This window comes from Fukomys damarensis, unplaced genomic scaffold, assembly GCF_012274545.1.
Source record: "Fukomys damarensis isolate Sample0158 unplaced genomic scaffold, DMR_v1.0_HiC HiC_scaffold_4, whole genome shotgun sequence".
Lineage (NCBI taxonomy): Eukaryota > Metazoa > Chordata > Mammalia > Rodentia > Bathyergidae > Fukomys > Fukomys damarensis.
In genome coordinates, this window is record NW_022900916.1 from 23,801,191 (window position 1) to 23,822,926 (window position 21,736).

The 21,736-nt window shown below is 40.7% G+C and overlaps 1 protein-coding gene across 1 annotated transcript in view; it reads left to right on the forward strand.

The window, feature by feature from the left end:
* Positions 1-21,736, forward strand: part of Dnah11 (dynein axonemal heavy chain 11) — a 174,595-nt gene that overhangs the window by 65,033 nt on the left and 87,826 nt on the right. The window contains exons 21-26 of the mRNA XM_033757147.1: positions 6,371-6,604; positions 10,832-10,978; positions 15,649-15,762; positions 16,668-16,811; positions 17,432-17,614; positions 19,048-19,149. Of these exons, the coding sequence (XP_033613038.1) occupies positions 6,371-6,604; positions 10,832-10,978; positions 15,649-15,762; positions 16,668-16,811; positions 17,432-17,614; positions 19,048-19,149 (924 nt within the window). The remainder of the gene's footprint in view (positions 1-6,370; positions 6,605-10,831; positions 10,979-15,648; positions 15,763-16,667; positions 16,812-17,431; positions 17,615-19,047; positions 19,150-21,736) is intronic.

The following is a 21,736-nucleotide window of genomic DNA, read 5'->3' on the forward strand; positions in this document are numbered from 1 at the left end:
TCTGACGCTGAAAGTGACTCTCAGAGCCAGAAACAGAATGAGGGCTGTGTAAGAGTGGTGTCTGTTCCTAGATGCAGATTTACCATAAGCAGACATTCGTTGCTTCAACAGCATAACTGCTGCCTTTCCAAAGCAGTCATTTAATACTTCGTGAACATTATTACATCTGTTTCTGCCCGTGTGCCTAGAAAACCAGGCATATTTTTATATTTATTTTTTTGTATGCAGCTAGCTTTATTGTTACATAATTCTTCTTTTACTTGTATTTTTTCAAAGCATTGACATAGGTAAACAGGCAGATCCTCACTTACACTGACCCAATGTTGTAGACAGAAACCTCGTCTTTGGTCTTTTCCTAAAATGCCTGTTAATCTAATTCCGTAGCGCCGGACTCAGAGGGAAGACCTGTCCAACGGTGTCTGCCTGGGAAGATGCAGGTGTGGTAGAGGGTTCTAGTTATCCAATTATCTTCCTTCTCCTCTTCTCCAAGCTTAAAGCTTGTCAGAAATATTTGATACTTCAAAATCTGGAAAGCCATTAAAAATGACACATACTGGTCAGAGGTACTAACAGATTTCTTGGGCAATGGCTAGGATCATTGCACTGTTAAAATCCTGTAGGGCATGATTTTATCTCCTAAGAGTTACAAGAGGGATTTGAAACAATGTGCTGTATTAGAAGGAATCCATGTTTTATCTTTTGATAGCAAAGTTTGGTTTTATCCAGTTCATGTTTACCAGGCAGGTTTATTTAGTAAGGACCTTAAAGAATCACTGCACCTTGTTGATGAATGTTACTTTTTCATAGGGCAGGAAACCATAGCTAGTAGGACAGTTTAAGCTCACAGTGGGTGCAGGTTCCTAAGTTCCCTGTCTTTGCGGCTCTAGGCGGGCTTTCTCCTGCCCTTTGAAAACAGTTCAGGCTAGAGCAGCTTCGCTGTGGCAGTGACCATTGACACCTGCTGGATGCGGCAGGATTTGCATCATTTGAAGTTCTGAGGGCTTCTGTCAGGTGCTAAACTGTGTCTGATGGTGTCCTGACGCCTCCTATAGGATTCCAAGTGCCAAATAGGAATTCTGAAAGCACTTTACCCTATCAAGCTGAATTATGCCTAGAAACAAATTAGCCAGATGATTTCACTTCAGCACAAGGTGCTTATTTAACTTTCCCACCTTCTTAATTTGTTGCTCAGGAGCAATAATGATATTTCAGAGTGCAGTGTGTCTGTGTACTTCGAAAAACACAGTGTCATTTCTGTGGAGGTCAAAATCAGCTTTTAAATTTTTTGAATGAGTGCTAATTTGATTGCTTTCTTAGTTTTAATTTCCATCATTGAGACTGAAAGTTATCAACACAATTTAGGCACTTCTTAATTATTGACCTCATTTGATGAGTGTATGGTACTCACACAAGGTGCCCCCTCATTGGCCATCCAGAAAAGATTCATTAACAGCAAACAGATTGGTACCTGTTGATGTATAATTTTCAGTTAGTACACACTAAGCACCCAGGGGTGTAGGCTGACTGCATCTAAATAAATGTTTGTGCTATTTTTCTGTTACCTGATATTGAACTAAATGACAGTTGGCCCGAAAAAATGACAGTTTGACACTTACTGTCACTGGGTATCTATCTGAAGACTTTGTGTCAGCACACGCTACTTTTCACAGGAGATTTGGAAATGGAGATGGGAGGTGGTGGCACAAGGAGGGAGAGGAGGAAAGGCCTTCTGCTGATCCCTGAGGACAGAGCCGGAAATGCCATGGGAAGAACTTTGGGGAGGTGACTGGGTGAAGACGTTGCTGTTTAGAGGTTGGGTTCCAGTGAAGCCCATGCAAGAAGGAAAAAAAAAAGCAAGAGGCACTGGGACATTAAAAAGAAAAGCAGCTCTTTTGCATTTCAAGGCAAGTTGAACAAAAGACGTACTTGAAAGTAGGGCCAGAATTCTGAAAGCACTTTACCCTATCAAGCTAGATGAAAGGAGAAATGATTAAATAGGAACTGAAAATAAGAGCTGTCTGACTGTGGGTGAAATGTGACGTAGGAAGGCGTAGAGATCTGAGCTGGATGGAGGAGCCCCTCTTTCCCAGGCTGCCACCACTTTGGAAATTGTTACAGAATTTCGCCTATGAGCGGCGTATTTCATTATTTTCTCGAACCAGCCATGAGACATGTCCACTCAAAAAGAAAGTATTTTACTGCTGGAAAGATTTATTTTTCTGTTGGCCTAGAAGTTCTTTTTAAAAATACTAAGCCACACAGAAGGAGTGTTGCTGTTGTATGATAGCTGTATAATTTTAATTCTTTTTAGAATATTTCTTCCTTTGAAATATGAATTTGGATTATTTGGTATGAATAAAGTAAAAAATGTTTGTGATCTAGAAATCTGTGCATTTTGGGAAAATAGCGTCTTTCTAAGAAATGCTGAACACATTTCGAAATCTTACATCAAAAGCAAATGCAACCAAATTCATCTTGGACTTACTTCAGTCTCACACTGGCTTTAGCCTGCCTTAAATGGGTGAAGAATAACCCAGGCAATCATTTTCATCCTCTCTCCCTTCTGCCCTCTTTCTCCTTACCCAGGCACACGAATATCTGTCCGTCATAAAGTCTTGCTCTGTCCATGTGAACTGTGTTTAGAATGAAGTTACAAAAAGGAGTAGACTGTTGTGTCCCAGGGTTTTTGCTTTGTAAACTTTAGAAAATACCTCTACCATAAAGGTCTGTGGTTTTGTGTGGTGGCCCAGGACTCTGGACACACCCCTAAGCTAAATGTTATACTGACTCCCATGGAGCCATCGCTGCTGTTCATATTTGCAGTTTTGTGAACCTTCTTGAAGTTCTTGTGAGTTTCTTGAGGCTTCACCAGAGCCAGAGAAACCACGTCCTACCTGTGCTCTTGCTCTCAAAGGCATAGCTAGGTTTTATTTGGCCTGTTTGCCCTCTCAGCCCCCAGTTACTGCTTCATTTTAATGTCCTGCTGGAGAGCCCATTGGAGCCACCTTTCATGACTGGAAACTATCTCATCTGGAAGACTGTTGACTTAAGCTGAACTTGAAGAAATCATCAAACTAATAAATTGCATTCACCAACCAGAGAAACAGCTGGAAACAGCAACCACTATGCAGTTTAGAACATGTGTTTGTGCTGTAAGAAGCACTTGCTGCTTCTCTGTGCAGTGGCAGTCTTATTGAGGACACTGTTGGTGTTGCCACCTCAGCAGAAGCAGTACCTGTCCTGAGTTTGCCACGGTCACCCTCCTGAGGAGGGACACTAGCTACCTGCTGACAGGTGAGGAGTAGGGTCCTCAGAACAGCTAACCCAGAGGTAAAGGATCCACCTGCTGTTGACACCAGCACCCAGTCTTCCTCCTCTTGACTCTTACATTAATTCTTGACTATTTTGAAGGAAGGAAAAAAGGAAAAGAAACAAAAAGTAATTTTGTGGGCAGGAGGAAGCATAGAGGATATAGTGAGTCACTCAGTATTTCAGACTTGGAAATCTAAGGTAGGTCCTAGGATCAAACTCTTCATCTTTTGGCCACTTCCAGAATCTGTTTCTGAGTAAGTGCTGTGAGGAGCTTGGGAGAGGTGCTGCAATGAAATACTGCTCATTTTCTGCATTATTAACTTTTCTTTATGCAATAAACCGTCTTATTATCAGTGTCTGGTTAATGTATTCTTTTACCAGCCTCAAAGGAGTGAAAATGGAAACAATAGATTGTTATAGCTCAGTAGTTTGACATTTTTTAAATGAACACAGAAATAATTTCTCAGAAAAAATTTCAAGATTTATCGTGGGCATATGACATTATATGTGACAAAATTGTCCCAAACTCAACTTTTAAAAAGTTCATTCATCTTCCCCCTTTTCTTTTGGCCTTTCCTTCTTTCCCATTTCCCTACTTTTCTACAGTTAATACCGTACTGTTCAAAGTGTCAGCTTATTAAAGATATTTGGATTAGTGCTGGCATTTGGTATTGGTTTGCGTGCGACTTGTATTCTCAGTTTCAGCAAGGGAGATACGCTGAGCAATTGCTTGAAAAGCCAGGTGGGTGGCCAGAGTAGTTGGTGTGACAGGCGGTGACTGCTATTGCCTGGGAACTATCATACCACATAACAGAGAGTTTATGGTTTTGTGTTTACAGCGAGCCAACCAAGTAAATAAAAATTAAACACTATTTTCTTAATGTGAGAAAAAGCAGTTTCACTTTTGCATTTCATTATGCAACATTCTTTTCCAAAGCATCCTAGTGGGAAACATTGGATTGATAACCATCTGATATTGGCACTCTGATTTTTAGTTTTGCCTTCACCACAATTGACTGAAAGTGACTGCAAGTGGCATTGACTGGTTTTCATGAAGGGGCAAATCTAGCAGGAATGATGTTCTTCTCTGGCATCTCTCAGAGTACAAAATACAGCACTGTGTTGCCATTGCTACTGCAGCACTGGCAGCCACCCCTCCTTACTCCCCCCTCAAAAGAAAACTGGAGATAAATGAATGGCAGAATAAATAATTTATGCTAATGAAATTACTGCAATTAGTAGTTCTACAATGACCCTTTTAAAAGCCACAGCTGTTAATGTCAGGAAGTGCTGTCACTACTGACCTTATCATAAGAGAAAGTGACAAATTGAGAATGCAGGGAAGACCAGTCATCAAAGAGGTCTGTTCTGGAACGATTAGAGTTTTCTGAAAAACAGTGTGAATTACAACCAGCTGCTCCCAGGCTCTGTGAGTCTCCCATGCTGTGCCATTTTGTTAAGCCCAATAACAATAGTTATTTTGCCCCATTGAGACAAGTTGTCTCGGGCCACTTCCAGCCCCACCGGAAACCACTCTCCATTGGAGATTTACAAATGAAATTGTTGTTAAAGAGAGCTTGCAGGGCTACAAGAAGCCTCCTCATAAGGATCATGGTTCAGCAGAGGCCAGGGATTTTTTTTTTTTCCTGTAAAGACGTGATACTTGGCCAGGAAGTATTTATCTGTATTGTAGAAAGGTATGTGTGCACTTCTAGTTTCCTTTAGAACAAGACAGGGCAGGAGGGCATGTCTGCCCATGCTTATAGTGAGTGAATCTAGGTGCTCTTAAAAATAAAGTCCTCAAGTGAATGTGACTTGAGTTTGGTTTATATAAACTTCCTTGTAAATTCTATTTTTCTGAGTCCAGTATTTGGTAATACACATGTATCTTGGATTTCTAGAAACAAAGACTAGGATTTGCATCCGGGCTTTTACATGTAATTTTTACTTTAAAAATACGTTTCAGTTGCTAGTGAGGTAGATATTTAATATGCAGAGTAATCTGATACATGCTGCTTTTACATCCACTCAGTGATTTGTCCCAAGGTTGGAAAGTGATAGGTTTAAAGATGTTGCCCAGGAGCAGTTCGTGGTTTTTCCACTAACATGGATTGGCCTGTCTGTACTCACCCTCTAACTGGAATATTGATGGTGCAAGTTCAAAACGTTTAACTGCATCACCAGCCACTTGTGCATAATTTTCCCAAAGATACCTGAGCATTATTGACAACACTTTGGTAAATTATGTGTGACTTTCCTAAGAGTTGGTGTAGCTCATTTAATTCATATTAATTGATTTTTAGGCTTCCCTTGATTAATTGAACCTGGTTCATCTTGTACAGAATGCAATAAATAATCATTAAAATGAGGGAGATGTGACTCCACAAATTAAAAAGTTAACTACTTCAGAAGTCACAGAGGACACAGTGGAAAGAATGAATAGCAGGGGCCCTCCAGGAAATCTTCAAAGGAGAGTTACTTAGTTATATGTGTATCTGTGTTTCCAAATGAAAATTGAGGTTATCATTACATTTTCTCCTAGTATTGACTTTTATAATTTACCCATCTTTTTTGTTTTAATACGAGTTTTCATAGAACTTTTAATTCTGAGCTTCAGCATTTTTTTCTGTGACTTTGGTGGGTTATTAATCTCTGTGTCTAAAATTTAGTTGGAAAGCAGCACTAAACATTGCTCTTTGGAATATTGTGTCTGCTTTCTCCACTTTCTCTTTCACACACTTGATAAAGAAAAATCAAGTTGCAAAAGAGCTGCACTTGTATTATATGTTGGCTTTTAGGTTTGGTATGTGGAGCACATAAAAATCCTTTGTCCTACTTGGCAAGAAGATGGTTAGGAGAGCTGAATGCTCTATTGTAATCTCTCTGATCCTGTGGCTATCTCTTCAAGATCAAGTGAGTTTTCCTAACTTGTACTATAATTTGTTCTGGCTTTTAGGAAGAAAATAGTATATAATCTTTTGGGGGTTTTTTCTTCTACTTTTTAGATATTTTTACCTTGAGAAAAATCTTATTAAAATTACAATGTTTATGTTTTCAGGCAGTGCACAAAGATTCCATTAGCCTCTTCATGGCCTATGTTCACACAAGTGTAAATGAAATGAGTGCCAGGTATTACCAGAATGAAAGAAGACACAACTACACCACTCCAAAGAGTTTTCTAGAACAGATATCACTGTTTAAGAATTTGTTGAAGAAGAAACAAAAAGAGGTAGCTCAGAAAAAAGAGCACTTACTGAATGGAATCCAGAAGCTCAAAACCACCGCCTCTCAGGTATGACCAGATGTGCTTCTCCTGAGTGCAGTCTCTGCTCTTTCATAGAAAAGTATACTTCCTTTTGAAGCAATACATATGCATTATATAAGATGCCTGTTCTCACAGTTACAGTTTGAGAATGCAAGCAACACACCCCTAGTGCTTTTGCTTTCCTAAACCTGGTACGGACTAACCAGTTATTCTTCACAGCTGGTTTGGGGAGACATCTTTTCTTCTTGTCCAAACCCATGTGTGGCCATATGGGGATGTTGGAGGGGCAGACACACATGTTCCCCTCTCCTATCTCAGCTTCTTTGGGGACATGGGCTTATGGTCAGGAATTTGGACATTCTGGGATGAAATAAGGTCCCTTTTGCTCTCACCCCATCCCCAGCAAGGGTCTCATGACCTTGGTGAGGCCCCCACGTACAGCAGTTTTATTCACTCTTGATGTCTGATGTGGCCTTTTCAGCACCAGCTCTCTTGAATAAAGGTGTCCAGTAAGAGCTTCATCCTTGGTGGTAAAAGCCCTGCTTCCTTCAAGGGAAGACTGTCTGTAACTAGCAGGAGTAATCAGTAGAGAATTCCCACAGAATGCTAATCTTATCTCATTGTTAAAACCAATCAAGTCTGTAAAGTAGGTCTTACACCTGCAGTTTCATACATGAGGCTTAGAGAGTTCAAGGCCAAAGGGCCAGTGAGGTTGGGGCTTAAACCCAGATCTGTGTTATTCTAATGCTCATGCGTTACCCATGCTACCATGCTGTCTCTCTGTGACCTGATACGAGAGGCTGTTCGGACTTTGGAGAGTAACCCAGCCTTTCTCTAAGCACCTGGACCCTAAGCTGGAATAAAATAAGTTCTCACTGATGGTCATCTCAAGGCCACCAATATGGTGGGCTTTTCCAAGTTTTGTTATTGGGTCCTACTGCCATAGGCTTTTTTTTTTTCATTGAGTTTATTGGTACTTTTTAGGTATACAGTACAGTTACGTTCATCATTGGGACAGTATACCTTTATATGACAGGTCTTGGTTCTCATTTTGCCATAGGCTTTTTAAGGGACAGTTTTTCTCAGCTCAGCTTTTCTCCAAGAGGGCTGAGCAGCTATCAGTTACTAAGCTAGAAATAAGATATGGTTACCTTTCTTCTTGTAAAGATGCTCTCTGGCCATGTTCTTCAAGCACCTTGTAGGCCAAAGCGCACCCAGCTCTTTCCTACTGAGTTCCACACTTGGGGAATAGTTCCATGATGAAGAATTGTGGACTGAGCCGTGAATAGGTAGGTCATGATTAGGAAACAGAAACCACAGTGAGGTTTGGAGGACAGTTACATCGAGTGATACAAAGAACAGTTGCGGGGAAACCCTCCAAGATCATATCCGTATGTGTACTGCTCCTTCCGCTCCAGTGAATGTCTCATTGCCCCACTCTTTCCCTTTTCTTTTTCTTTCCTTGTCTCAACTTTTCCTTCACCTAAACAATAGCCTTTTCCCTAATGAAGATTTTCCTCAAAGTCCAATTGAGCTAATATGTTGGGCTAAGAAGGAAGAAGCTCTATGTCAAGATCGTTCGTGTCCCCTTGTTTTATGTCTCAAACAAAACCTGGTGACTTTGCCTATGGGAATGATAGTGTGGTCACCCAAACCGAGCTGTCAGTAGTAGCAGGAAAGCCCTAGCAAAGAAAAATAGTGATTCCGCCACACTTAAGGAGTTTTCTCCCCGTATAGCAGAGCTAAAGACAAGTGAAATAGCATCCTGGCTCATCCTGCGGTAGTAGCTTCTCAGCCATAGCGAGAAGGAGTCTGTGGTCTCTCAGTCATCCCAGTGATGTATTGAGTCACAGGGTCAGGGAGAGGAAGAAGCAGGAGCTGTTGCAGGGTTGTACAAAGTTTGTGAGGATACAGGAAGCCATGGTGGATGAAATACAGGTGGTTTCTTTTCATGAGGTATCTGGATATGGAATGCTTTCATTGTCGGAGGAGTGGTTTAGATATTTAATAGCCACTTGACTATTTTAGAAAAATCATTTATTATGAAAAGGAAGTATGGTTACCTGTGGAGAAAACTAAAGAGCCTTAGGGTGTAGGATCAGGCTGTGTGTGAAGCAAAACACCTTCATCTTGGAGTATGCATCCCCCACGGGAGGTCTGTGGTAAGCAGTTTGACAAATTCCATGGACAAATGTGCCATTGGAGACCTAGCCAATCCTTAGCAATGTGCATTCATTACAGTACAGCTACAACCCTTTACAGCCGTACAACCCCCTCTAGATGTCATTTTACATCATTGCAGATAGCTGCAGTGACGTTTTTCACTGGTAAAGGCTCCTTCCAGAGCTGGAGTTACTTCGTATATTTCAGAGCTAATCACTCCCTTAAAAACTGAAATGAGGCCGGAAGTGGTGGTGCACTCCTGTAATCCCAGAACTCGGGAGGCTGAGGCAGGAGGATCGCTGTGAGTTCGAGACCAGCCTGAGCTACATAGTGAGTTCCAGGTCAGTCTCAACTACATAGTGAGACCCTGTCTCAAAAAACAAACAAACAACAACAACAAAAAAAACTGAAATGAGGGCTAGGAATAACATGATTCTCCCTAGACCGGTGATGGCAAACCTATATGTTGGCTTTTAGGTTTGGTATGTGGCACAACACATGTGCCACAGTGGGCTGTTTGTTATCACTAAAAGCTCTAAAAGGTTCACCACCACTGCCCTAGACTCTCAGATGAGTCTTAACTATGGCCAGACATAAGATGAGTTTTAATGGTGGAAAAGAACAGAGAAGTAAGTGTTACTGTGTCACTGTGTTACCCTGAGTACACAGAAAGGCTAAAATAAATCAGGCTTGTGCCTGGGGATGTAACTCAGTGGCGCTGTACCTGCCTGGTAAGTGCAAGGTCCTGAGTTTGATCCCTGGTATCAGAAAAAACATCAGGCTTAAACTCAGATAGTGCAAATAGAAGTCATAGTAGTCACGCTTTTTAGGTACAGTGTAAATAATTATATTAGGGTGAGGTTTATTAGCCCAGTTGGATGCAGTAGTTGGATATTTGACAAATGAAACCACGAAAGTACACAAATAAGTCAAAAATGATAATGGCTGTGTGTGATGGTATGCACCTATAATCCAAGTGTTTGGGGAGGCTGAGGCAAGAGGGATGCAAGTTCAAGGCCTGCCCAGGCAATTTAGTGACTTAATGAGATCCTGTCTCAAACTAAAAATCAAATTGAGAAAGCCATAGGGATATAGCTCAGTACAGAGGCCCTGGGTTCAATTCTCATTACCACCAAAAAAATTATGATTCTGGATATTCAAAATAATATTTTTATTTCTGGAAAATGAGTAGAGAGCTAATTATCATGATTTTATACATTTCTGAGAACTGAGTCACATTTTTCTGTAGCACTTCGTTTCTGCTCTGCTTTACATTTTCCTCAGACTCAGAAATGAATCTTTCTTTTGAGCTGGTGCCCTTTGTTGTTGCTGCAGAAAGGCTGCATCTCCTGATGCCTCGCCTGAGATAGCCCAGCAGTGGGCCGGTCCACAGCTCTGTCACTCTCCGGTCTTCTGTTAGTGCTGGTGCCCCCCAGAGCACACAACTCTCCCTTCCCTCTAGGTAGTCAGTTCATGTGGGGTTGGCTCCATGGTCCTAAATCAAATGGCACAGAACCTGAGAAAAGTGAAACAGCCGTTTCATGAAAGGTGGGAACAGGTAAGCCCTGTCGTGGGCATTTCTGCTTGCAGCCAGTTAAGTTGCAGACAAGGAAGGAGAATTCGTGTCTTCTGCTTATCTAGAGGCTTCAGTGGACCCCTGTTGATGAATGAGTACAAGCCGTGGTTCTCCAGCTTGTCACCGAGCCTGTCTTCCCGTGCCCCCTGTACCTTGAGTCCAAGCTGCATAGAACCAGAAAAGCATGGGGGTTTGTGTGGTGTTTGCTTGGCCACAGAACTCACTTGGTGTTTCCCTGAGTGCACGGGTTAATTAGCAAAGAAAAATGTAAGCTTAGTGCCAACACAAATCCATTGCATTTCTTGAAGAAGAAGAAAAAGAAAACATTGAAAACATTATTCTGTTTCTTCTAGTGCAGTGAGGGGAGGATTGGGCTGCATTTTTATAAATGAGACTACAGTAAAATCGAGGAGGCCATCAACAAATGAACTGTTGTTAGGGAAAAATAAACTATATCTGCTTTTTGTTGTTATCCATGCAAGTTACTCCAGAGCAATGACTTTTCCTTTCTTTAGGTGGGAGATCTGAAAGCCAGACTTGCCTCACAAGAAGCTGAGTTGCAGCTAAGAAATCGTGATGCTGAAGCTCTGGTCACAAAGATAGGGCTTCAGACGGAGAAAGTGAGCCAGGAAAAGGCCATCGCGGACTCTGAGGAGCAAAAGGTCAGGCTAATTCCACCATTTAGAGTGGTGAGCTATATTTAGCACAAAATAAACCTTTATAGGTGAACAATTTTGAACAACTTCCTTTCCAGGGAGCATAAAGTCTAAAGAATTATTATAGTTACACATGTAACAGCATTTCACACCATGATTACCACTTGACCTTTCTTTACATTATGCATTTTCCCAACCTTTTAGCTCTTTTAATGATATGAAAGAACAATAAATACTGAGCTCATTCAAGCATATAATGGATGTGGATCTTGAACATCAGGCCTATTTGTAATACAGTAAAGGTCAGGAAGTCACCTCCGAGGTTTCTAAAGGTTTTCAGTTTTTAGGCAAATGGAACAACTCAATTGTTAACAAAGCCCATTCCGTCACTTTGCAAGATGGTTTTCAAATTTTGCATTTTAATAATATAACTGGAGTTTATTATTAAGTCCTAAGCTAAATTTGTTCTTTTTGGTTCAGTTGGAACCCTGGCATTCGGTATTATGTTTTATTGTTGGAAATGATTACTTTTAAGATTATATAGATTCTGGTTTTTTGTACTTAGGTTCCTAGCAGTTCTCAAAATAAATGCAACTTCTTTTGTCATCTTTTTTAATTTTACCAAAAATTCAGCTCCCAATGAAAGACATTTTTGTGTACCTTATCTCCCAAAAGATGCAGCTCAGTAAACAGATGATTGATAAATATATTTTTAAATTAAATGTATATGTGAGAGAGAAAATTTTCTTGTTTTGGACAAAAGATTATTTAAAAATTTTAAATTCTTTACACTCTCCCAATCTTTGAAACAGTAGCCATTATGCCATCATTGTTGTATTTTAGGATATCAGAAGATATTTGCGTTTTTTTGGTCTTGTTGCCAATCGTTCATTTGTAATTGAATATCTCTTTTTTTCTAATGGTATTGAGTGTATTTTCACTCATCTTGCACAGGTACTTAAAACTATATTGAAAATTAAAACAGCAAATAAGCATTTTAAAAATAAAATGTGAAATATTTGAGTTTGTGACAATCAAAGCACATTTGGCCTGAGCAACAGGCACATAATTCCTAATTTGGGTAATGAATGTTTCCACTGTATTTCAGATAAGCGAGAATGTCTTTAGAAGTATATTATTATATTAAACAATTAGGTATCACACATGGTGTGATTATGCTAAGCTAATTCTACCCAGGGAGTGTTTTTCAGGCATTGTGTAAATGTCTGATGTTTCAGTAATTATTGTATCATAACCTATCACCAAGGATACATTTTGGAGATCTTAAAATATGACAAAGATACTACAGGTATTTTTTTTATTTTTTTCTTGTGAATTCCTAAGGTAAAATTATCTTCATAAAGTAAGAAAAAGATGCTAGCAAGTTAGAATTCGTCTGATAGGTGGTTCCATAAGATTGTTTAAACATGAAAAAGATGCAAACTCTTTTGTATACGTAACCCATGCCAAGAAGTAAAAATAAAACATACTTTCATTTTACCCATAGAGCTTAATAAACAAGTATGAACTCAGCTTTTCGTTAGAGGGTGTCAGGCCCTGCTATTGGCTCTTAGGGATATTTGACTACCTTCATTTCACTGGGGGGGAAAAAAATGGGTATCAAGCAAAACTTTGAGAAACAAAGTATTTTGAATTAATGATAGGGTTCTGATGAAATCAAATAGATGAGATAGCAGAAGGTAGTATTTTAAATAGGTTGATCATGGAAAGAAGATGTGTTTGCAGTTAAACTACATAGAGTTACAAATTAATTAACACCTGGGTACGTACTGTGGCCTTACAGGTCTTGTATTCCGTGCTGGATACTATACAGTTACAAAAGAGAGTGAATGCGGACTCTTTGTGATCTGTGAAGTTGGGCCCCCCACGCTCAATACATGAGTAGTAATTAAAAAGTAATGCTGTGTGATTTACTAAGCACATTGCCACATTTACTAGGACTAAGCAAATGTTGCAGTTTAGCAATCAGCGTGCTACGTGTGTTGATAGCCCACACAGAGAAGCAGATTGAAATCATTGCTTTAAATTTATGAAGTAATCCAGGACCGCTGTCAGGGGCTTCAAGCTGCACAAGCCCAACTAGGCTTGTGAGGTGGTTCTTCCATCCTTGACTTATCGGCTCCAAATTCTAAAGCTCTAGGCACCCTATGATTCCTTGCAGCTGCTTTCTTTGTGTGGGGCAGGACCCTCATGAGTGGAAGCAACTTCTCAGTTGGAGTGCTAATGCAAGACCTTCAAAAACGGAGTCTCCGCCTTGATTTTGAGTGGTTGTCCGTTTCTCTGTGTGTTTCTTTTCGAAGTGTGAGTGGATCTGGGTTTTGGAGGACCATCAGGAATGTCATGTGGTATGAAAGCAGGTAAGAGCAGTGTATCAGTTTGCTAGAGCTGTCACTAGCAGAATACTATAAGCTAGGAGACTTAACTAACAGAAGTTCATCTTCTCCTAGATTTGGAAGCTGATGTCAGGACTGTTTGGGCAGGTTTCTCCTGAGACATTTTTCCTTGGCTTGCAGATGGCTGCCCTCTCGTTCTGTCCTCACATGGCCTTTCCTCTGTGAGCGCTCACACATCCCTGGTCTCTCTTCTGTTTCCAGACTTCTTCCTCTGAGGACATCGACTAGGGCTCTTCTTTACGGTTTCACTTTAACCTCGTCACCTCGGCAAAGGCGCTATCACCAAACAGTCACATTCTGAGATCTTGAGGGTTAAGACTTCCACATATAAATTTTGGGTAGATACAGTTCGATTCAACCAGTTTTTGAGATTTTATTCTCTCCTTGTCATCACCACAAAATTCTATCTGCGAGGAGCTCTGGCCTAATAGGAAGCAGAAGGTTTCTGGCATACCCAAAGATGGAGCTCTCTCCATCTCCGCTTTGAAATCCATGGTCCAGGAAAGCACACATCCAAGACCATCTCCACAGCTTCTCTGCCTTCACCAGGTTGAGCCTTGCTGACCACTGCTTCCATCAGGCAGAGAAAGTTACTCCCTGCTGCTCAGGAATCCTCTGAAATACACAGAATTTCCACTATGCTAGTGTTGTTGTATCTGAGGGTAAGAGGTATTGCAATGGAATGAGAAATAAGTTGACCAACCATGTTTTTATTTAATGTTCAAGATTATATTGCTTATAAAAATTACAGAAAATAGTAATAGTCCATTAATAGTCAAGGAATCCAAAGGTGAAGCGTGGCTGTGCCCAGGTTCATGAAATAGCATTAAGAGAAGGACCCTTCTAGGTTTCTCCTGCCACTAAAAATCTATGGTCATAAGTCATTTAAAATAATTTTCAATGGCTCCATTGTAAGTGGTAACAGCATTTATGTAATCACTGTGTCCTCATGGAAGACAGATAAATCTGGAGAAGTAACTCATAAGCTGTCCTTGGGAGCATGTTCTCTAGCACACTGAAAATAGAGCATTCCTAAGAATTTTCATGGTCTATTCCTGGAGAGTTTTGAGGATTGTGGTTTTGAAGTGGTTCTCAGTAAGCATGCAGAGTTTTCTTATTTACATTAACAGTAGCTGTGTGTGTATTAGCAGGAGATCACATATCTACCCTGAACCAATTATGTTCATAAAAGGTGCAGTATACAGCAAAATAATGGTTAATCAGGAGAAGGGTAATTACTACTAATAAAGCTGTAGCAGACAACATAATTTGTTGTAAGCAGTGTTTAATTTTATGGTATGGTTAAACCTGCTCATTCCAAACACATCTGAAGAAATGCACTTTTGTTCACACTTTATATTCCACAATCACTGTCACCACGGGAACCATCTTCCAGGGGTGACTAGATCCTGATACTCAGTGCCACAGCTTTGAAACTCAAATTTCTGCTGCGGACTAAAAATTCACATTTTTGTGCCATTTGAATTCTATAGGCATCCTAAAAGGAGGAGGATTTTTTTAAAAACCCAGCTTCTCATATTGGTTTGATTTGTGTTTCCCACCATGGCTTTTCTGTGTCCTCATCATATGGGTTATCAGGAGGCTGAGGCGGCACCCTGTTTGTCCTTTAAAGAGAGGCCACAGGACCCACAGGAGAGGAATGCATATCAGTGTCACTATTACCCCAGATGGATCTGTTAGTTTCTTCCCAGGTCCTCAGAGAAGCCAGTGGTTCATTTTTATAAAAATCCAGTCTATGGTTAAGCATACAATCTAAAACCATCAAACAAAATATCTTCCAACCAGTTGAACAAAAGAGCTTCACATCTGTTCTTAAGGAATAGCCAGTGTTAGCAAAACTAGGTTAAAATTCTAGCAAGCATATTTTGTGGTCTAGATTACTGGATTTTCACTTGTTGAGGATTCTCTGTGAAAGAAAATTGAAGAACAGACAAATGGTTGCTTAATCTTGTTTTTGTTGTTAGTGACACTGTGCAATTAAATGAGTCAGAGCCCCTCAGAGCTTTGACATTTGAATCAATTTGGTCTGAGATTGTCATTGTGCATTTTGTGTATTCACAAAGCTTTATATACAAATTGTACTTGATGGGAAATTAGCCTTTATGACAAATTCATCACCTGCTCAGAGTATAGACAAATGGTTACTTAACAGTGCATCTGAGTCTATCTGTGCTTCTCTGTAGAGACCTCTGAGATAGTAATTTGGGTGTGTGAGTCTGTGTGCTTTTTCTCTCTAATTAGGTGGCAGCCATTCAGACTGAGGTGTCTCAGAAGCAGAGAGAATGTGAGGCTGACTTGCTCAAGGCTGAGCCTGCCCTGGTGGCTGCTACCGCTGCACTCAATACACTGAACAGGGTAAAGATGATTTCTTGGCTTGTGGGTTTCCTCAAAATGTGATACTTAAAGGTTATTAGATTTGAATAATTGAGCAGAAAATCTGGCAAATATGGCCGAAAAAGTCTTTTTTATGCAGTACTAGGGATCGAACTCAGGACCTTGCGCTTGCCAGACAGGCATGGTGCCACCGAGCTATACCCTGGCCCCAGAAACATTTAAAGGAAGGATTCATAAAACATTAAAATTAAAACAAATCTTTGAGGACATCATTATAGTTCAACTTCTTTTCCCATCGGGAAGTCAGTCCTGCCATATCTGACCAGCAGTCTTGTGAATGCTTCCAGTACCATGGAGTTCATGGTCTTACAAAAGTAGTTTGACTAACAGTACCTGAATTCAACCCAAACCCAGCTTTCTGTATTATGTGTAGGAAAGAAGATTCAGCCTATATAGACCCAGCTGAGAGTTATTGCAGTGCAGTGGGAGATGCTATAAAATGATGTTTCTTACTTGTTCATGTAAAGCACAAAGACAAAACTGAGAGGCACTGAACTAAGGAATTATATTTACGGAAAGGCCTGGTTAAAGTGCAAATGTACTACACAGTAGAATAGTATCTATAAATACCTTACAACCTGTATGTTCACAAAACTTCCTGGCCTCCACAGGACTTAGATACTTGGTAGATCATTTTTCTTGGAGGCAAAGAAGGACAGTGATGTTTCTGGAATATCCGAAAACTGTCCAGCAAGCACAGACCCTCCCCCTGGGACACTAAAGTAGAGTCCCCAAGTGGCAAAAGCTGCTACAGTGAGACTGATGTGATGTTGAGGGACAGGAGGCCACCAAAGAGCAGCTTTGCACCTTAGCACTTCAGACCTTCCCTGACCCTGTGTTTGTGTGTGTGTGTGTGTGATTTTCAGGTCAACCTCACTGAACTGAAAGCCTTTCCCAACCCCCCAAATGCAGTCACCAATGTCACTGCAGCTGTGATGGTCCTCCTGGCTCCCCGGGGCAGAGTGCCGAAAGACAGAAGTTGGAAAGCAGCTAGAGTCTTCATGGGAAAGGTAGTAGGCAAGCTGAAAATCCTAATATTTTCTGTCCTGTGTTCAGTACTGTGTTACATTTGATGACAGACAATGCTCCAGGCCAAAAACCCATCTTCCCAGCTGCTGAATGTGACCTGCTTGTGTTCTTTAGATTGAGAGCTTTTGCTAGCCAAGTTGGAGGTGAGCTCGGCGTTATGGCATACCTAAGCCAATGCCAACAGCAGGTGGAAGGTTGCTAATTATTTGCAAAATTATGAAAGCAGTTAAGTGTAGGAGGGAGAAAATTACATGGATTTCTTAGGCTTGAAAAATGTTACTAATGTACAAAAAGGTGAAGCAAAGGGGCTTTTTGGTATGTGTTTTGCGATTTCTTTCCTTCCTTTCTTTTCTTCAAAATGTGAGTACCTCCTGTGCTGGGACTGAATATTTTACCCTGGGATAGAAGAGGTTTTAAAAGTGTCCATTGCTAATTCTAACTTCATACTGCAAAGACTGAAAAAGTCAAACAGTAGGATAAATGCAGCTTGCCAATTTTGCCTTTGTATTACAAGTTCTAAAAGCTGATTTTAACTTTTGATCTTGGAATTTTCTCTGCAGCCAAAATGGGTTCATTGCAGTAAGTCTTTTTTGCTTTACAGGTTGATGATTTTTTGCAAGCTTTAATTAACTACGACAAAGAGCACATTCCAGAGAACTGTCTAAAAGTGGTGAATGAACAGTACTTGAAAGACCCAGAGTTCAATCCAAACCTGATTCGGACCAAATCTTTTGCAGCAGCTGGTCTCTGTGCCTGGGTCATCAATATCATTAAATTCTATGAGGTATCAGTCCTAATCTGATGGTTTACCGGTGCTTGTCACAAAAGCCATAAACAACAATTTTATGGATCAGCAAAAAGTATGAAATAATTTAATGCTTCATTTTCTGAAAAAGGATATGTAGTAGTTCTAAGAATAAGGCATGAGTATATCAGAGTTAACAGAATTCTAAACAGGAAGAAGTAACCGTTGGAAATTTTTTTAGGTTAAAATGATTACCTGCTTCAGACCAAAGAACACAGATTAATTTGATTTAATTAGATGAAAACTTGCTGCATAAAATTCGTATTTACATTAAAGTGTTTGATTTGTGTTGACTTGATAAGTGCAAATCTAAATTGATACTGAGTTAAATCCTTTTTGCAAGGCAAAAATTCACACCACTTTTGTAGCAAGATAGGGCATAGTGAGATAAGGAAATAACGATTTGTTTGCTTTAGTATTTTAATGGCACATAGATTTCTACAGATGGTCTAATCTAAAATTGTGCTTTGAGACAATACAGAAATGATCGATCATTTTAGTCATTTATTTATCAAATATTTATTGTCTGCCAGCTACATCTCAAGTACTTCTCAGCCTACAGGATATAAATTGGGAGCAGTGTATAACCCTTAGGTCTGAAGAGCTGTCCCACTTTTGTATGTCATATTCAAATATGGCATTGCAGAGAAAAAGTTCAATAGTAGTTGGCATTATTGCCCAAATGATTCTCATAAAATCATATTATTTCCTTCATACTGTGGGGCCCACAGGAGTAGGACTCTCTTGATAGTTGTATTTCTGATAGAACTCTTTCAACGGCAAGAGTTCAGACAGATTACAGTGCATACCTGGCCTCCATAGTAAGATGCTTGTGCCCCATATTCATTTTGAACCATGACTAAAATGGTGAGCACAGAGCTAGACTGCAACTGCATTGTATTTTACTTAAAGTAGGATGTGAAGTTCTCTCTACCAGGAGAAAAATCGGTCTACCCAGATTCTTAAACCATTCATTCAAATAATACACTCTTTAGGGAATCAAAAAAACTTGGAAAAGAAATGTGTGGATAATATTGTGTAAGGATGTCTTACCCTTTTCTTACTGTGACTGGAGAACTTCTCCACCCTTACTTTCTGCCTCACCAGCTAGGCTTGATCTTACCTTTGACAGACTGGTATCTGAATTAAAGTTTGACAGACAGCACTTCATCCAAGTTCTTGTAGCTCCAATGCCTGTAAGTCCATACGTGTAACTAGTGGAGGCCCCACAGAGCCCACGAAGGCTATGTCTGCTCCTCCTTAGGTGATACTGTGGTGAAGAAACAAAGAGCTCATCCCTGAGTGAATTAGTGATATTACTAGTACAGCTCCCAGCCAACAGGAGAATGAATGATTACTTGTTCTTGTTGCATCCGTGTTGCCTCTTCAGTTAAACTCATGTGAATTTTCAGGTCTACTGTGACGTGGAGCCAAAACGCCAAGCATTAGCTCAAGCAAATTTAGACTTGGCTGCAGCCACTGAAAAACTAGTGGCCATCAGGAAGAAACTTGGGGTAAGTGCAAGCTGTCGCACCGAAGAAGATCCAAAGGGTTGGTCTCCACACTGACCTTGGGAGCCCATCTCCAGACAGGGCCACGCGTGACCCTGCCAAAGAGAAAGGTATTTGATCTTTCTTGAATGCATCCCCTTGTGTATTCATTCAGTAGCTTATTTCTTCTTTGCTATATGCTAAACCCTACACTGGAAATGTAGATTCATTTATGTCTTTTGCACTCAAGAAACTTTCACAGTCTGGTAGTATAAGAATAAAGGTAGCATATGATGATTAAAAGCATGGTTCTTGGAGCCAGACTTACTGGTCAACACCATGGCTCTTCTATTTAATGTTTAACTCCACAAAAGTTGATTAACTTTTCTGCACCTCTTTTTTCTCATCTGGGATATAGGTACAGATGGAGCATTCCTTATTCAAAAATCCACATACTCCTGACTCCCAGACTTTTTCAATGCCAACATGATGCCTAAGTAGTTTGGGGTTATGAAGCATTATAGATTTCAGGTTTTTGCATTAGGATTGTTCATCTGGTCTATGCAAATATTCCAAAAGCTGAGAAACTCCAAACTCTAACATGATTCTGGCCGCAAGCATTTCAGATAAAGAATGTTCAACCTGTATATTAACAGCATCCACTTCTTTGTAGGATTTTGAGGGTTATATGAGTGATTCATATTAAGAATTTAGCATAATATCTGGCATTCCATACTTTCTGGGTGGAATTAATATTATCACCATACAAATTTTATGAATATTTAACCTAGTCTTGCTCTTCCAGTATTATATAAATGTGAGTATATACAAAGTGCAGCCACAGCACTGATAAATGATCGAGCCTGGTAAAATTAGAGGAAATTTCTTCAGGAGGGTATCCTGAACATGGGCTTCGAAAGGTACTTAAGTGTCCCCAGAGTGGCTAAGATGGAAAAGGGGTCCCTGGTAGCGATGAAGGAAAACAGAGGCAATTGGGACACTTGAGGAACCACAACAGACCAGAGCCGTGCTAAGAGGTATGTTAATATAATGAACCTTTTTATACTATATTAACAAATTAATATAAGGGAAGGTTAAGCATGATGGGCTGGAATGAAAGATGACCGTTCAAAGATGAGCAGAGGCCTTCTCTGCCTTTCTAGCTGCAAATTTTAAACTTTGTCTCGCTATTGACATGCAGCCTTTGAAAGGTTTTAATGGATAGATGACACACACTCGGACAATTTTGCAGGCAACTGCAGCAAGTCCTGGCAGGGCCTCAGCTCAGGCAGGAGCGGTCACGGTGGGGCCCAGATGGATTCTCAGCTGGCTGCTGGGGTGTGGAGGGGGGAGAAGAATATGACATAGAGATAGTGCTGGGAGGGGCTGGTGAGGCAGCACAGAGCAGTGCAGTAGGACTGATGAGGCTGTGCCTCACCAGCAACTTACAAACCCTTCGGCTTCTCATGCGTCAGGCTGTGATGATAACAACTGCCTCGCGAGGTGCGAGGTGAGCGTTTGTGGTTTTCACTACCCTGTCTCCGTTCTCTGCCTGTGAGCAAAGCCAGCCTGATTTATCTTTACAGAATGCTCACTCCTCATTAGATCCACCTAGCTGGAGCTTTTGGCAGTAGGGACCTTCCCTTTTCTAGCAATATGGACTAGGTGTTTAACATAAGCCTTGCCAGTTTGATCCCCTGTCTTGAAATTGGAATGATGAATAAAAGACTGAAAAGAGTTCATGCATCCCAGAGATAGTGTTCACCTGAGACCATCAAGAGTTCCTGCTCCCCTGACCCTCCCCTGGATCTCTGCCTTTCCTTCCCTCCAGAGAGCTACCCTATCTCTTCTCGAACATTCCCTTCAGCTCAAATTAGCTGGAGGAGCTCTGTCTTGGCTGCAGAGAGCTGGTGAGTTGAGATATGCTTCCAGGTGGTGCAGCACGCAATAGATGCTTACTAAATCTCAGTTTTTACTCTTCCTGTAACCCACTTGTAGGTGTTGAGCAGTCAGAACCGCAGCTTGACGGAGAAGCTGTTTTGAGATAGATTTGGAAATGGTTGGTGTAACGATTGTGCGTAGAGAAAGGGTCCAGGGAGATTACAACACAAAAGAAGCGATGCGGGCTGAGGTGCAGCTGAGGGAGGATGTTTGGACACCACAGTAAGTCCTGCCATAGGTCCCCAAGCTGGTGAACTCAGCAGCCCCAGCAGTGCAATGTGGCTCCTATAGAACAAGGTTAGTCAGGCTTGCGTATGTCTGGGAACACTCCTTACTTGTCAGTGTGGCAAAAAGGGAGTGAGCATTTTCTGACAGCCCCTGTAAGATTTCAGGGTATATTATGAAAGGCAGAGGAGTAAGATCAACTTTCCAGAGCAGAGCCCAAGGTACTGACTCCTGGAATATACAAGGAAGTGATTAAACTGTACTTTGATCTTCCCATTCAATAATTACAAGGCATCTTTTATGACAATTATTATAGCAAGATGGTCAGTAATTCCCAAACTATTCCCCTATGACATGAACAATTCAGCACCTCTCACAACTGACGCCCTCTTGTCTCTTGAGGCTGCTGCTTTTTTTTTTTTTTTTTTTTTTTTTTTTTTTTTTT